Source organism: Pleurodeles waltl, chromosome 7, assembly GCF_031143425.1.
Source record: "Pleurodeles waltl isolate 20211129_DDA chromosome 7, aPleWal1.hap1.20221129, whole genome shotgun sequence".
Lineage (NCBI taxonomy): Eukaryota > Metazoa > Chordata > Amphibia > Caudata > Salamandridae > Pleurodeles > Pleurodeles waltl.
In genome coordinates, this window is record NC_090446.1 from 265,499,354 (window position 1) to 265,515,952 (window position 16,599).

General features: G+C 42.9%; 1 protein-coding gene across 2 annotated transcripts in view; it reads left to right on the top strand.

Moving 5' to 3' along the window:
* The window catches only part of ATP9A (ATPase phospholipid transporting 9A (putative)), a 534,117-nt gene that overhangs the window by 106,979 nt on the left and 410,539 nt on the right, over positions 1-16,599 (top strand). For both annotated transcript variants that reach the window (XM_069243632.1, XM_069243631.1), the window contains exon 4: positions 8,331-8,439. In XM_069243632.1, coding sequence (XP_069099733.1) covers positions 8,331-8,439 — 109 coding nt within the window. The remainder of the gene's footprint in view (positions 1-8,330; positions 8,440-16,599) is intronic.

Here is a 16,599-nt window from a genome sequence, read left to right on the forward strand (position 1 = left end):
GGAAGAAGATTTTGAGGCTTTTGTTTTGGTGGCCTAGAATGGATACTTGTATGGAGGAATTTATTGACGGGTGTCATCAGTGTTTATTGTCTAATAAGCATTGGAAATTGTGTGATACACCAGTGGTTCCAGTTACATTGCTGGATGCACCTTGTCAGAAACTGGCACTAGATTTTGCAGGACCCATGGCTTCTCTACCATTATATCAAAAGTATCTCATTATTTTAGTAGACTACTTTACTAAATAGGTTTATTACGACTTTGTTGACAGTATGACTACTCAAGTGGCAACAATGACTTTTTAGCAAATTATTTACTGTTGAAGGTGCATGATTAGAAATGGTTACAGATAATGTGATGCAATTAATTTTTGAGAAATTTGAATCTTTTTTTTAGAAGAATAATGTTAAGCTTTACGCAGTCTCATTATATAGTCCCCAGTCAAATCGTGCTGTGGACAGAGTGAACAGGCTGTCAAAGGAGGGAATACAAATGGCTTTAACATGTGGTATGAATGTTGTTGAATTTGGTGGGAGAATATGTTGGCATATAACAACATGCCCCATTCTACTACGGGAGTTTCTTCTTTCATGTTAGTAAGAGATGGATGTCCTCATTCCAGACTTATTCCTGATTGGTTGAAATGTAAAACCAGTGTGTTACCCAGAGGGTTCTGTGGATTATGATGTTGTAAAATCCAGAGTGGAAGAGTATTAACAGAGAATGAAGGATCACCATAATGATAACAAAAGACTGCTAATAATAATTTGAGGGTAGGTGTTTGGATTATATTGAAGAACATGAGTGGTAAAGGAGGGAAACATTTGTTTCATTTTTGTGGCCCATATAAAGTCATTCTAGTAAAAAAATGTTCAGTGCAACTTGCTGGTAAGAGATGGTGGTCTGTTTGGAACTTTGTTCTATTGAAAGATTTCCAGATAGACATTGTAATGAAAAATGTAGTAAATTCTGATAATACACTATTTTATTCAGGACTACCAGACAAACTGGCCTGCATTGTACAAAAGGACACAGGAAGTTCAGTACTTTCAGACAAACTGGCCCATAGTGTAAAAAAGGACCAAAAGTTATGGTGGTGGTCCTTCTTCTAAGGATTATTATGTTGAGTCAATGCCAAATGTAGTCTGGTATGATGCTGTGATTTCACATGAATCAAGAGGGTAACAAAATGCATGTGGTGTTGCAGGAGAAGTGGAAGAAGTTACAACCAGGAAGGGTCACATTTCTAAGAAAACTGGTTATTTTACACTTGGAAATGTAAAGTAATTTTAAGTTTCTATTTTTTTGTTAGAAAAGGCAGAGATGTTTTATAGGTGATATTTATTATACTATTTACATCCATTTTTATTCTGTTCATTAATGCCATGTAATGTTTGTATTTGGTGAAATATTGGCATGAGAGTGTCACAAGAGAGTTGGAAGGTGGAATGTTGGTAATGTTTGGTTGCTGGCAGTTGAAGAACTTTGCAGACGATGGTGAAGGTATCGGAATCTGATTGATAGGCTCTGTTTTTCAACACTTAAACTTACAATACAGCTCTTTGAAAACCATCAAGAAGTGGTGGAGAAATCACTTACAACAGCCTGTCTGTTTTGTGCCGTATCCATCCTAGAGGGTTGAGCTCAGTTATCTCCCTAAATGATAATCCAGTTTCTTACTCCTGTACATTCCTAAAAGTTAGATATCTGGTTTACTTACAGGTATTAATCTTGCTTGCTCTTTAATGTTTTTGTCATCATGTTCAACAGTCTACTAGAGTCTTTGATTGTAAAGAAAAAAAGTCCAGCAGCCTATGTTGAAACATGACAAATGAATAAATAAGGAGTTGTCTGTATCACACTCTTCCTTACTTCCTCCTTTCTCCCCTAATATAATCTTCCTCACACCTCTTTCTTGCATGTTTCTCACATGCATCATTCTCTCTCAGACTCAGATACTGCACCCTGGGATGGTTGTCCTCCTTAAGCTGCCTATCACCAGTACAATTACTGGACAGATAGATCTTCAAAGTTTGTGCTTGTGAGAACACCACTGAGTTCTGCAGTGGAGCAGCATTGCTTATATGTAGGCGCTTCAATCATTGCTGTGCAGCAAACCCTATGCAAGATTAGTTCTGAAACCTGGCAGGGGTAACTAAGACAGTTATTGTAAAGAAATGGCTCCCTGTTGCAGTTACCCCCCACTTTTTGCCTGATACTGATGCTGACTTGACTGAGAAGTGTGCTGGGACCCTGCTAACCAGGCCCCAGCACCAGTGTTCTTTCACCTAAAATGTACCATTGTTTCCACAATTGGCACACCCTGGCATCCAGATAAGTCCCTTGTAACTGGTACCTCTGGTACCAAGGGCCCTGATGCCAGGGAAGGTCTCTAAGGGCTGTAGCATGTATTATGCCACCCTAGAGACCCCTCACTCAGCACAGACACACTGCTTACAAGCCTGTGTGTGCTGGTGAGAACAAAATGAGTAAGTCGACATGGCACTCCCCTCAGGGTGCCATGCCAGCCTCTCACTGCCTATGCAGTATAGGTAAGACACCCCTCTAGCAGGCCTTACAGCCCTAAGGCAGGGTGCACTATACCATAGGTGAGGGTACCAGTGCATGAGCACTGTGCCCCTACAGTGTCTAAGCAAAACCTTAGACATTGTAAGTGCAGGGTAGCCATAAGAGTATATGGTCTGGGAGTCTGTTTTACACGAACTCCACAGCACCATAATGGCTACACTGAAAACTGGGAAGTTTGGTATCAAACTTCTCAGCACAATAAATGCACACTGATGCCAGTGTACATTTTATTGTAAAATACACCACAGAGGGCACCTTAGAGGTGCCCCCTGAAACTTAACCGACTGTCTGTGTAGGCTGACTAGTTCCAGCAGCCTGCCACACCAGAGACATGTTGCTGGCCCCATGGGGAGAGTGCCTTTGTCACTCTGAGGCCAGTAACAAAGCCTGCACTGGGTGGAGATGCTAACACCTCCCCCAGGCAGGAGCTGTGACACCTGGCGGTGAGCCTCAAAGGCTCACCCCTTTGTCACAGCCCAGCAGGGCACTCCAGCTTAGTGGAGTTGCCCGCCCCCTCCGGCCACGGCCCCCACTTTTGGCGGCAAGGCTGGAGGGAACAAAGAAAGCAACAAGGAGGAGTCACTGGCCAGTCAGGACAGCCCCTAAGGTGTCCTGAGCTGAGGTGACTCTGACTTTTAGAAATCCTCCATCTTGCAGATGGAGGATTCCCCCAATAGGGTTAGGATTGTGACCCCCTCCCCTTGGGAGGAGGCACAAAGAGGGTGTACCCACCCTCAGGGCTAGTAGCCATTGGCTACTAACCCCCCAGACCTAAACACGCCCTTAAATTTAGTATTTAAGGGCTACCCTGAACCCTAGAAAATTAGATTCCTGCAACTACAAGAAGAAGGACTGCCTAGCTGAAAACCCCTGCAGCGGAAGACCAGAAGACGACAACTGCCTTGGCTCCAGAAACTCACCGGCCTGTCTCCTGCCTTCCAAAGATCCTGCTCCAGCGACGCCTTCCAAAGGGACCAGCGACCTCGACATCCTCTGAGGACTGCCCCTGCTTCGAAAAGACAAGAAACTCCCGAGGACAGCGGACCTGCTCCAAGAAAGGCTGCAACTTTGTTTCCAGCAGCCTTGAAAGAACCCTGCAAGCTCCCCGCAAGAAGCGTGAGACTTGCAACACTGCACCCGGCGACCCCGACTCGGCTGGTGGAGATCCAACACCTCAGGAGGGACCCCAGGACTACTCTGATACTGTGAGTACCAAAACCTGTCCCCCCTGAGCCCCCACAGCGCCGCCTGCAGAGGGAATCCCGAGGCTTCCCCTGACCGCGACTCTTTGAATCCAAAGTCCCGACGCCTGGGAGAGACCCTGCACCCGCAGCCCCCAGGACCTGAAGGACCGGACTTTCACTGGAGAAGTGACCCCCAGGAGTCCCTCTCCCTTGCCCAAGTGGAGGTTTCCCCGAGGAATCCCCCCCTTGCCTGCCTGCAGCGCTGAAGAGATCCCGAGATCTCTCATAGACTAACATTGCGAACCCGACGCCTGTTTCTACACTGCACCCGGCCGCCCCCGCGCTGCTGAGGGTGAAATTTCTGTGTGGACTTGTGTCCCCCCCGGTGCCCTACAAAACCCCCCTGGTCTGCCCTCCGAAGACGCGGGTACTTACCTGCAAGCAGACCGGAACCGGGGCACCCCCTTCTCTCCATTCTAGCCTATGTGTTTTGGGCACCACTTTGAACTCTGCACCTGACCGGCCCTGAGCTGCTGGTGTGGTGACTTTGGGGTTGCTCTGAACCCCCAACGGTGGGCTACCTTGGACCAAGAACTGAACCCTGTAAGTGTCTTACTTACCTGGTAAACCTAACAAAAACTTACCTCCCCTAGGAACTGTGAAAATTGCACTGTGTCCACTTTTAAAACAGCTATTTGTCAATAACTTGAAAAGTATACATGCAATTTTTATGATTTAAAGTTCCTAAAGTACTTACCTGCAATACCTTTCGAATGAGATATTACATGTAGAATTTGAACCTGTGGTTCTTAAAATAAACTAAGAAAAGATATTTTTCTATACAAAAACCTATTGGCTGGATTTGTCTCTGAGTGTGTGTACCTCATTTATTGTCTATGTGTATGTACAACAAATGCTTAACACTACTCCTTGGATAAGCCTACTGCTCGACCACACTACCACAAAATAGAGCATTAGTATTATCTATTTTTACCACTATTTTACCTCTAAGGGGAACCCTTGGACTCTGTGCATGCTATTCCTTACTTTGAAATAGCACATACAGAGCCAACTTCCTACAGTTATCCTTTCTAGGTTTGTATAATGAGTGGCATGGAGTGGGTTGAAAATACCTACATGCGCAAACACTATATAAACACTGGAGTAATGGTTATTAGCAAGTGCTTTACGCCCAAAGACACCACAATAGTTGCTGTTTAGGGGTGTGTGAATTTCACCCACATTTCTAGCCCCGCCCCCTCACTAGATACTAAAATTAATATTGTCAGAACTCCACGGACAGTCGATCTTTCCTCAGTCTATACTCTGACACACAGTCATCAAAACAACACAGCCGTTTCGATGGAATTTAAAAGCTCAATCTGGGGTGCACTGGTTGCCTTTACATGTTATTAATGACACAGAGGGACATATTTTATGGGGTGTATTCACTGAAAGATTAATTTTCTAAACAACGTCTTTTGTTTTAACATATATGGGTCTTTCATATACATGTGACTTTAAGATTTTTAATTATGTGACAGGATTAATCCCATATATGTGTGGTATTCAATTATGTTGTATTGATAATTGTGCATGAAAATGTATAGATTGAAAAAGGTCGACTGTCTGTGGAGTGTTGATAATATTATGTTTAATATATGTACTGAGGGGAGTTTTTTTAGGTATTGGTCAGATGTGTAATTTGAACCAGCACTGTTTCAAACCTTGCATTCCATAGGTAGTTTTACACTTTTGTCTCTAGTCTGGCCATCCCTTATACTTACTTTTATTTTATGTGTTGGCCAAAGATGCTCCTCACTTACTTTCGTCATAATTGCAGCATGAATATTTACTGAATTCAAGAATTGCGCCCCCCGCTGCTGTTCTATCCTTCCACATGCGCAGCAAATCTCAAAAACATTAATCAAATTCAAATTCAAAGAAGCTTTATTGCGGCTACAAGAGCCAAAAAAGCACGAGCAGTAATAAATACAAGTAAATGCACATAATAAAATAAAATTGCAGGTAAATATGGTGATAAAAGGGAGTAAAACATAAATAAAAATTAAAATGGAATAAAAATGAGATAGAATAAAATGGAATGAAATTAGATGAAATGAGATGAAATGAAATGCACTGTGCAGGATGTTGGGACAGTCTTATTTGGAGTCTTTGTCCAGGAGAGTTTTCCCTCTAATAAGCCAACTAGCTCCGAGGAATTTGGCGATAGCGATCACTAGCGTTGGCCTGGTGTCTGATCTAAGGATTCGCAGAGCTAGCGCAGAGCAGCGTGCTCCCAGTAGTCTGCATGCCGGGGCCAGCCATTTCCTACGGGGGGCAGTATACGCGGGGCATGCAAAAAGAAGGTGAGGGAGATTCTCGACGGGGGCTTTGCAAGCAGGGCATGCGGTGGATTCGTTGTGTGACCAGCTGCTGGTGAAAAGTCTTAATGGGAGTGTTCCAATGCGGAGCTGGAAGTACAGTTTCCTTTCCCTTGGGACCGTGATTAGGTCCCAAAAAGTTTCGTACTTGCATGACTCTTTTAGGTTGGCAAAGTCACAAGATAATGTAGTGTGGAGTGCAGCCCGAGTGTCTTCGTTGTTGGCCCTTTGCCAGTAAAGTTTCTTTAGTTCGCTTTTCGAGGGAAAGACTGACGTGGCTGGTGAGTTCCAGAGATCATCGAGCCCGATAGAGTGAAGTAAATCCTTGATGGATCGTAGCCAGGGGATTCTGTGCAGGTGGTCGGCTTTTAGGATGACCTGTAGAGCTTCGGTGAAGATGTCAAGTTCCGGAGTGGTCCAGAGACGTCGCCAGTACAGCAGAGGTCGCAGGCGGGCTTTGTGACCAATGCGTTTGATGCCGAGGTCCTTGAAAAGAGGGAACAGTGGGGTGCTTAGCGGAAGGGACACAAGATTTCTTAAGAAGTTGTTTTCAGCGGTGGTTAGGTCTTGGGTTTTGGTATAACCCCAAAGTTCAGCCCCGTAGAGCGCTGAGGAAACTGCCTGGGATTTGTATAACTGTAATGCTGGGCGAATTGGGTTGAAAATACCTACATGCGCAAACACTATATAAACACTGGAGTAATGGTTATTAGCAAGTGCTTTACGCCCAAAGACACCACAATAGTTGCTGTTTAGGGGTGTGTGAATTTCACCCACATTTCTAGCCCCGCCCCCTCACTAGATACTAAAATTAATATTGTCAGAACTCCACGGACAGTCGATCTTTCCTCAGTCTATACTCTGACACACAGTCATCAAAACAACACAGCCGTTTCGATGGAATTTAAAAGCTCAATCTGGGGTGCACTGGTTGCCTTTACATGTTATTAATGACACAGAGGGACATATTTTATGGGGTGTATTCACTGAAAGATTAATTTTCTAAACAACGTCTTTTGTTTTAACATATATGGGTCTTTCATATACATGTGACTTTAAGATTTTTAATTATGTGACAGGATTAATCCCATATATGTGTGGTATTCAATTATGTTGTATTGATAATTGTGCATGAAAATGTATAGATTGAAAAAGGTCGACTGTCTGTGGAGTGTTGATAATATTATGTTTAATATATGTACTGAGGGGAGTTTTTTTAGGTATTGGTCAGATGTGTAATTTAAACCAGCACTGTTTCAAACCTTGCATTCCATAGGTAGTTTTACACTTTTGTCTCTAGTCTGGCCATCCCTTATACTTACTTTTATTTTATGTGTTGGCCAAAGATGCTCCTCACTTACTTTCGTCATAATTGCAGCATGAATATTTACTGAATTCAAGAATTGCGCCCCCCGCTGCTGTTCTATCCTTCCACATGCGCAGCAAAATCTCAAAAACATTAATCATCCCTGAGGTATCAGTTTGTGCATCCACTACCGGTGTGCACAGTCATAATCTACTCCCCTAGTCCCAGATACTTCATTTTCAAGAGTGAGGGGGGAAATGTCAGGGATCAATTTTTTTTTTTAATTAGGAATTGGTTGCACGATTGCATGCAGTCATTCTAAATAAAGCAATTATAAATGGTGCAGTAAATTCTGATATGTGCGGTAGCTCCTGTTACAGCACACCTCGGAACCCCACAACCGTGCAATTTCCCCGTGTACATTTTGGCATGTCATACCAGCCGAATTGTACCAGAGGATAAATTGCCCGGGAAATTGTTGACAATAAGCACCAAAGTCTGTAGGTTATTCCCCATTTTTAAGTTACAACTTGAAGTCGGTTGTATGCATCTCCCCCTCCTCCAGGGCACTCATAAATGTGGCCTTTGCCAAGATATATTATCAACATTCTCTCCATCAGTGGAGTCCAGATAATAATTGTTTATATTTCTACTTGTAATTAAGAACTGCACAAAGCCTCAAAAAATGTTTTCCAGAGTTAATTGTAGCACGTCTTATGGGTTCAATATGATGAGTAAAAGTGTGGCAGAAAGTGGGGTTGCCGGCTGCCTCGTAGTGATTGGTTTCATTCAGTGTTACGTAATTTACAGCAGATGGGCTCCATCTGGTTCTCATTGCGTGTTCAATTGCTTTCTCTTCCTCCTCAGGGTTTTGTGCTTGCGGTCACCATCATCCGCGAGGCGGTGGAGGAGATTCGATGCTACACGCGCGACAAGGAAGTGAACTCCCAGATATACAGCAAACTCACAGCGAGAGGTCAGCTTCTTGGCTCCTGCTTTCTTGCCTCTGCTTGTGGTGTCCTGTAGCTGACGGCCCGAGCAGCAGGGGCTGCAGCTCCATCAAATGCTGTTGACAGTGAAGGAGGCAAAGTTCAGGGGGTGCGAGAGCGCAGGCACGTGGCCTATTTGTCACTCTGTGATGCTGGTAGAAGACAGGTCTCCTAAACGTATACCTGAACAGCGGAGAAGCTACCAAACCACCCGGTTCATTTAAAAAGAATGCAGCTGGAATGCTTTATAGTCAAGATTTTGCCATTTAGAAAACTTATGGGATCCGAGGTGGCATTTACAAAATCGAAAAATTGTATGGCAGATTTTTCTAATATGGGAGCTGTACTTAACCATAAGGATGGCAAAATATCTAACACTTATAAATGACATAGAGTTGATGAACAATTTGAGTGTCTTAAATTGGGAAATAACGTATTCTAGTTAATACCTTCAAAAGCAAAAAAACAAATCTGAATTAACCAAAGGTAACTTAAAACACAAGGTGGACAGAATTATTCAATTTAACCCTGGAGAACAAAGTAATGTATGACAATGCTTTCAGTTTATTTTTTCTACGAAAATAGTGTTATAGTTACTAAGCAAAACCTAAACACCACTGATATTCACTAGTAATGACAGACTGTGCAAACCATAACTCACACCTTTGTTATGTGCAGCACATAACATAGGGTGACCAGATTTTGAGGAGCAAAAACCGGGACAGGGCAGACATAAAAGAAGGACTAAAGACTTTACTCTCACTTTTAGATCTGGACTGTCCCTTTTTTTTGCGTAGCTTTGTGAATGTGTGCCTATACATATGTTTATATATTTATATATATATATATATATATATATATATATATATATATATATATATATACACACACATACACTCACACAACACACACATGTACAAGACTACATATTTAAAATTAGCTATGGCTTGACCTCCCACCCTGCACCCCCAATCCACCCCCACTCAGCTCTGTCTGCTTCCCACTCCATCTCTCTGCTGGGAGCAGACAGGGGAGAGTGTTGTCTGACAGTAACAGATTAATTACTTTCATTATTTCATACTTTACTTATGCTTCCCTAAATGATCTGACCTTTGTCCCAAAAATGGGGACATTTATTTAATGATCTTACGTTTGTCCCAAAAACCGGGCCATTTGTTTAAAATTAAGAGGAGCATCGGGACACCGGGACAGTCCTCTAAAAACCGTACTGTCCGCGGAAATCCGGGACGTCTGGTCACTCTAACATAAGACCACACATTACGTTATGATGATATCAAAAGTGCCTTGATTTTTTACCTCTTTGGTGACATTCAAAACGTAATCCCCGATTACATCAGTTGTTAGCTCCTAGATCAGATGCCTAGTGACATTGTTGGTGCATCTTCACTCAGAACGATGCACGTGAAAGAGGACTGTATTAGTTTGTTTGCCTTTTTTGATGCTCAGACCTGTAGTCATGTTCGTTTTTTTATGATGCACCACTGCACAGTTTTTCTACTTGAGGTGTAGTATAACAGCCTAAGGCTATATGTGCCCCCTTTTTTATCCCAGAAACAGGTCACACGATCCAAGTAAATCTATCATAGTCCCATTTTTACACTAACTTATAATTTTCACTTCCTACCATAAATTTTGTTTGTACAAATGAGACATATTATTGTCACAATTACACGTAATGCTAATGTACAGGAGTTTGTTAGCAAAAATAAGTGTATTTCACAATAATTCAAACTAGTTACCAGTTATTTATAGCATGAGACCCACACTCATAAAGAAAAATCTGATTTAATTCCATAACCACAAGTTTCTTTGGGTCATTTTCCACTACAGATGCCAGTACATTCACCACAGGAAAGGATAAAATCATCAGTTAGCAAAGTCACTGCAAAGCTTTGACCGCACTTCTTACTATGAAAATACTAGTTTAGAAGGACTTAGGGTGATATGGATCATTTGCATGTCATGAATGGACTAATTCAGAGAATGGTCTGGCTAACTATTGCAGAAGCAGAATGTGATGTAGAAGTTTATACCCGCATTTCAGCAGCAAATTATCTGCGCTGGTGGAATTATCAATACATGCTTAACAGGAAACCAGTAATGGAAGTATATTCAGATATGATCATGGCTACAGAAGTTTCTTTAACGGGACATGCATACATAGACATGAAGGAAGAAGCCACTTCTGCATAAAAGGAATTACATGACCACACTGGTCATTCTGATTCATAGAGTACTACAAAAAATTAAAAATATATAAAAATGATGATAATCCATGTTGGCCAAAATGAGTCCAATATCGGTTTCTCATATGTTGCAAATGTTCATTCAGGAAATCTGAAGATTTCAGGTTTACTGACCAGCAAGAACGTCTGCGTTCTGCACCAATGATTCATAAATTGTTAACATGCATGCTGAAGTCTGTGTGTTCAAATAAAGAAATATACATCTGGCCGTTAATACATTTTTTAGGAGGCACCGAAGATCAGATTTGGCCTATTAGTTTTGTTAGTTTCGTTAGTTATTAGATCTGTGTAAACTGAGACAATTTTACTGTTAGATGTCTTATCCTGTAACCTAAGAGATGCCTTTTGTTATAAATTGGGTTTCTGTGTGGCAGAGGTATGCACCCTGTCCAAGTAGGGACCACAGTTCTAGTCAGGGTAAGTCAAAACACAACGTAATTGATCTGTTGCTCACCTTGCAATAGCTTGGCATAGAGCAGGCAGGGTTAACTTAGAAGGCAATGTTTAAAGTATTTGTACAGTAACTCATACAGTAACACAGTTAAAACACCACAAAAAAGTTCTAAACACCAGTTTAGGAAAATAGATAATATTTATCTGAATAAAGTAAGACCAAAATTTAAAGAATCCAATGTACACAATTAAAGATATGAATTTTGCAAGATTAACTCTTAGTATAGCGCATAGAAACACAATAGCTCCAACTGGGGCTATTATGACATCGTGACAGAGTCGTTCCCAACTGCCCGATGCCACTTGCGAGGGAGTGCAGGCCAGTCACGTAGTCACATGGACCGCAGGCACAGTACCTTTGGTAAATGAGGAAACAAAGACGTAGCATGGAGTCGGGGAGTTGAGGCGTTCGCTAGAGCCGGTGTGGTGTCAGTTCTTGGCTGCAGCCGGGGAGGTAAGTCGTTGGTTCCTTACTGCTACATAGGGAAGATGAGGTGTTAGTTCTGTTGGTTGCAGGGAAGGTGATTTAGCATTGGTGGCGAGGCTCGGTTCATTGTGACCTGATGGGGTCGATGAGTCAAGCAGGTCAAGACACGATGTATTGACTTTGTAGTGTCGCGATCACACAGTGGGTCTTCAGCAGCATTGCAGCGATGTCAGGCTTACATTCCAGACTGCGTTCAGTGAGGACCACGGAACCGAAGTAGGCAGCAGTGTGGTGTCGGACAGCGTCGCTGGTTCTGGAGTCGCTGAAGTCAGGGAACAATCCAGGAGCTAGTAGATGAAGTCTTTGTTGGCCCTGAGGCTTCAAAATAGGAGGCAAGTTCAATTTAAGCCCTTGGAGAGCACTTGTGGAGGAAGACAGAGACCTTCCAGCAGAGCCAGGGAGCAGCAGGTAGCAGGGAAACAAGTGGTATAGCAGACCTTCTTGAAAAGCAGTCCAGATTAGTCCTTTGGGCAGCTCAACAGTCCTTCTGACAGAGTCCAGTTGTAGATCCAGAAGTGTCTGATTTGGTGGGGTCACAGACCTGGAACATATACCCAAAATTGCCTTGAAGTGGAGGGAACTTCAAAGAGTGGTTTTGAAGTGCACAAGTTCCCCTTTCAGCCCAGACCCATCTGCCAGGAGCATGCCTCCTGTTCTGAAGTCTCAGAAACTTTGTAGGGGGTTATCAGTACTTTGTGTGATGGTAGGCCACTGGCCTTTGAAGTGTAAGAGAGTCCCTGCACCCTTCCTGCCTAGGGAAACCCATCTGTATACAGATGAATGCAATGCAGCTGAGTGTCCTGTGTTTATGGCTGTCTGGGTATAATACACAAAGGGAGCTGTCAACCAGCAAAGACCAGACGTTGATTGAAGACAGACTGTTCGGCACAGATGGCAGTAAGTGCAGAGAAATGCCTACTTTCTAAAAGTGGCATTTCTGAAATAGTAATGTTGAATTCAACTTCACCAGTAAGTAGAATTTCTTAGTACAATTCCAACCATACCATACCAAATATGACAAATCTATTCCTCTAAGATCAGAAAGTACCACTTGAAATCATAGAAGGGAATCTCTAATGATGGCACATGAGAGAAGCAGGCTTCCCAGTAGTGAACAACGACTTTGGGAGTTTTTTACTGCCAGGAGATGTAAAACTTATAAGTACCCATCCTTCCCTTTACTTACATAGTGCCCTGCCTTATGGGTTACCTAGGGCCTACCTTAGGGTGACTTATGTGTATGAAAAAGGGCATTTAAGGCTTGGCAAGTAGCTTTAAATGTCACGTTGAAGTGTCAGTGAAACTGCACACACAGGCCAAGCAATAGCAGACCTGAGACATGGTTAAGGGGCCACGTATGTGGGTGGCACAATCAGTGCTGCAGGCCCACTAGTAGCATTTAATTTACAGGCCCTGGCCACATGTAGTGCACTTTACATGGGACTTACAAGTAATTTAAATACGCCAATTTTGTACGAGCAAGTGTTACCATGTTTTAGGGAGAGAGCACATGCACATAAGCACTGGTTAAGAGTGGGAAAATGCCCAGAGTCCGAAAAAGCCAACAAAAACGAGGTCAGAAAAAAGGGGAGGAGGAAGGCAAAAAGATTGGGGTGACACTTCAGAGAGAGACATTTTCCAACAGTTTCCGGTGCAAATCCCAGGCCTGCCAGTTGTTGCTCACTTTAAGCATAGTTCTTATGTGTGTGACCCTGGCCTGAAACAACTTTTTACACAAGTGAATAGTATGGGAACAGCAGGGTGAGTGAATAATTTCTCTAATATCTGAGAGACATCTCTGATGTCTGAGCATCTACGATCTCTCTATCAATGAATAGATGTGCTTCCTGATACCCAAATCTGTAATGTATGTTTAACCTGAACAGGAGCCATCTTGTCATTAGCTCGAGTTTGTATTATTAGGTGCAAGAATGTAGATTGACAGTTCATCATTAAGTTAGAAAAGCCTAACGCTTAAAGCAAAAGATTTGAAACCTTCAGTTTGACCTTAAATCTAGTTATAAATTAGTTTGAACAAAGAATGTTTGAAAATGTTTGAAAATGTTACTTGTTCTTAAATTTTAAGTGTTGTTATCAGATGTACTTACTGATAGTGGAAGGTTATCTGTTCCACAACCCCTAATACTAAAACACATCTAATTACTTATGCCTTGGTGAAAAGTGTCCTCACTGAAACATCCTAACACCCATCTTACTCAATCCCTATCTCTTACCCTACGCGTCACCATCAGCCTTGACCCTATAACATTCTTAGGCATCCTATAACCTTAAGTGTAATTGTAAACCAGAATCATACTCTTGCCCTACTCCTAATCCTTAACTTAAACCTAATCATTTATTAGGGTCGAGCACGCTAGTGCATGTGCTAGCGCATGCGAGACACTGTTGTGTCATTAAACGACTTGGAGCTGGTCTGCCGCTCACCATTTGTTGGTTTGCGTGGCACTCTTCCTAATAGCCTCGTAGTTCGTCAAGGCATGCCTGGTATCATTTCTGTTTCTCTGTATGGAGCAGGGATCAAGCACTAATAGATTTCAACTTACTTAGTGCCCGTTCGCTGCTTCTGACGTAATTGAGGTACTATTTTGATCTTTTTAACTTCCAGTGACCCGTAGACAGAAGGCTTGTGACTGGCAAAAATGTGCCCAGCAGGACAAACAAAATTGTAACATTTTTATTTTTTAAAGCTAAGTTTCGGTTATTTTGTTGAGTCTTGTTTTATCAGTTTCCACCCATGTTTTCTTTTGGTTTTGGTTTTACAAACTTTTTACCTAATAACTAGGGATAGCACTGCTGGCTAAAGCTTGTATTCGAGGAAAAGATATGTTGTTATTAGCATTGAGTTTATAATATCTCCCTACCCTGAGGAATAGCTTTGCTATCAAGTACATAAGGCTTTAGGGCATCTTGTCAGTCATGAACTGTTCTCTCTCAAAGGTGGTCAACAATCATAGGCACATCTCTGAATTACATTTAAGAAAAGCAGGGTCATATACTGCAGAGATGTCCAACATTACCAGAAAATATAGCTTCTTAATAGGCTTGGAAAAAATGCACTGTGGTAGTAGGTCCTAGCCATCCTGGCAGCTAGGAGGGAGCAGGAGAGGAAAGGTCTAGGGACGTTCAGAGAGCAGGGGGAATCAGAAGAGGGAAGGAGGTAGGTTATGGGTGGTAGTGAGAAGAGTTGGGGCAAGACAATTCGGAATCATTACATCCTTTTCCAGGAATAGAAGTGAAGGCCAAAAGGAGGCCCTTGGAGGAAGGAGGCTGTCTGCTCCTCCCCTCATGACAATGTCAGCAGACTGCTCAGTGGCAGGAGGCCACCTCTTATGCTCACCACAATGGCACAGCAAAACCCCTCATGTAGCCTTTCACTAAAAGACACATTTACTGTGTGACTACAACAAAAGGAACAGTTGGTGGAGTAGAGTTCGGGGGGCTGCTTTTTTCCCTTGCTTGCTGAAAGGTGAGGTGGAGAGGGGCATCAGGTTGCATGAAGAATCTCACCTCTTCACGCTGATGCCGAGTGTCAGCACCATCATAGCTAACTGTACTCTCATCTTCACCTTGAGCTCACTGACCCTTATCATAGGCAGCTTGCTTGGCTAATCTGCAGAGGTCACTGGTCTTTTACCATCATATCTGGGAGCGCTATAAGGAATACATTTGGGATGAGGAGTGGGTGGGTGTAGGCTGCAGAGCTCATGTAGATATCTTCTGACATTCCTTGACAACTTCAGGTTGGGCAGGACCTTATTGTAGGGATCAGTGGGCCGCTGGCATTATAGTGGTAGAGACAATCTTTAAAATTCACCACCATACTTGGAAAGGTCCTTAGCGTGTCTGACAGCGTAGATCGTCATTGTCTGTGTAGGTATACGAGTAGATGGTGACTACTTAAATCATGGGTTTGAATGGAGGTTTTCCAGGTTGTTTCCTGGAAAAGGCCACTATTTCTATGTAACCCCTTGCTTCTGGTGAGATGCAGAAACATGCAAGACTGTCCTCTCCTTACAGATGTATGTCGCCCAACCCCACAGAATATAGTCCCTTCACTCCACACTGAACACATACTGCTACACAGGCCTGTGCAATTAGACAACCTACCGCTGCCTTGCAGTAGAGTCATGCTCATCTGATTTAATGTCCTCCCCTTTCCTCTGCTTGCTTGTCTTTTGTATCTTTATTTGTGTGCCATGGTATTTAGGAACCAAGATGTTTTCTGCTACGCTTGCCTACAATATTTTCTTTGAAGTAGCTGCCCTGAAGATGGGCAGCATGATGCATGCGCCCTGCTAGGGCTCTAGGTCTGTGGCTTAGATCTTCAAAACTCTCACCGTTTCATTCTTACGTTCCCTTCTGCTCTCTGCTATCTTCTTCCTTTGTCTCAAAGTCTCCAACACTGGCGACTGGTACTGTTCCACCGCACACCCAGTGTTTGATCTCCATTTATTAACTTTATACATAAACATGGGGTAGATGCCCTCCTTTAGTTCCAGTCAGACACAACTCTTTTGAGCTATGTACTGTAATTCTTACAGAACGAACACCGGTTCCACCCACTGCTTGAAGGTAATACCGCAAGAAGCATGCAGAAAACCTGCTAACCGGCAGGTAAATCTCAGGTGCTCTTGTAAACTTAAATGCAGAAAAAAAATGAATGCTTCATAGGCAACGTCAGGTGGAAAGCAGCAAGTTGCTCGTACCCTCTATTTATTTTGCATACATATTGGTAGTGGATGGAACTGCACACTGGTCTGTCTGTCCTCCCAGTACATCTAGGTAAATGCAGTCTAACTTCCAATTTTCCTTGTGGTCGCTTCAGTGTTCACAACCAGTGCTGCCAGCCCTTTTCGCTCTAGTATTTTGTTCTTCTGAACTGTTCAGAAGGGTGAAGAGTAATTTGGGGGAAGAACATG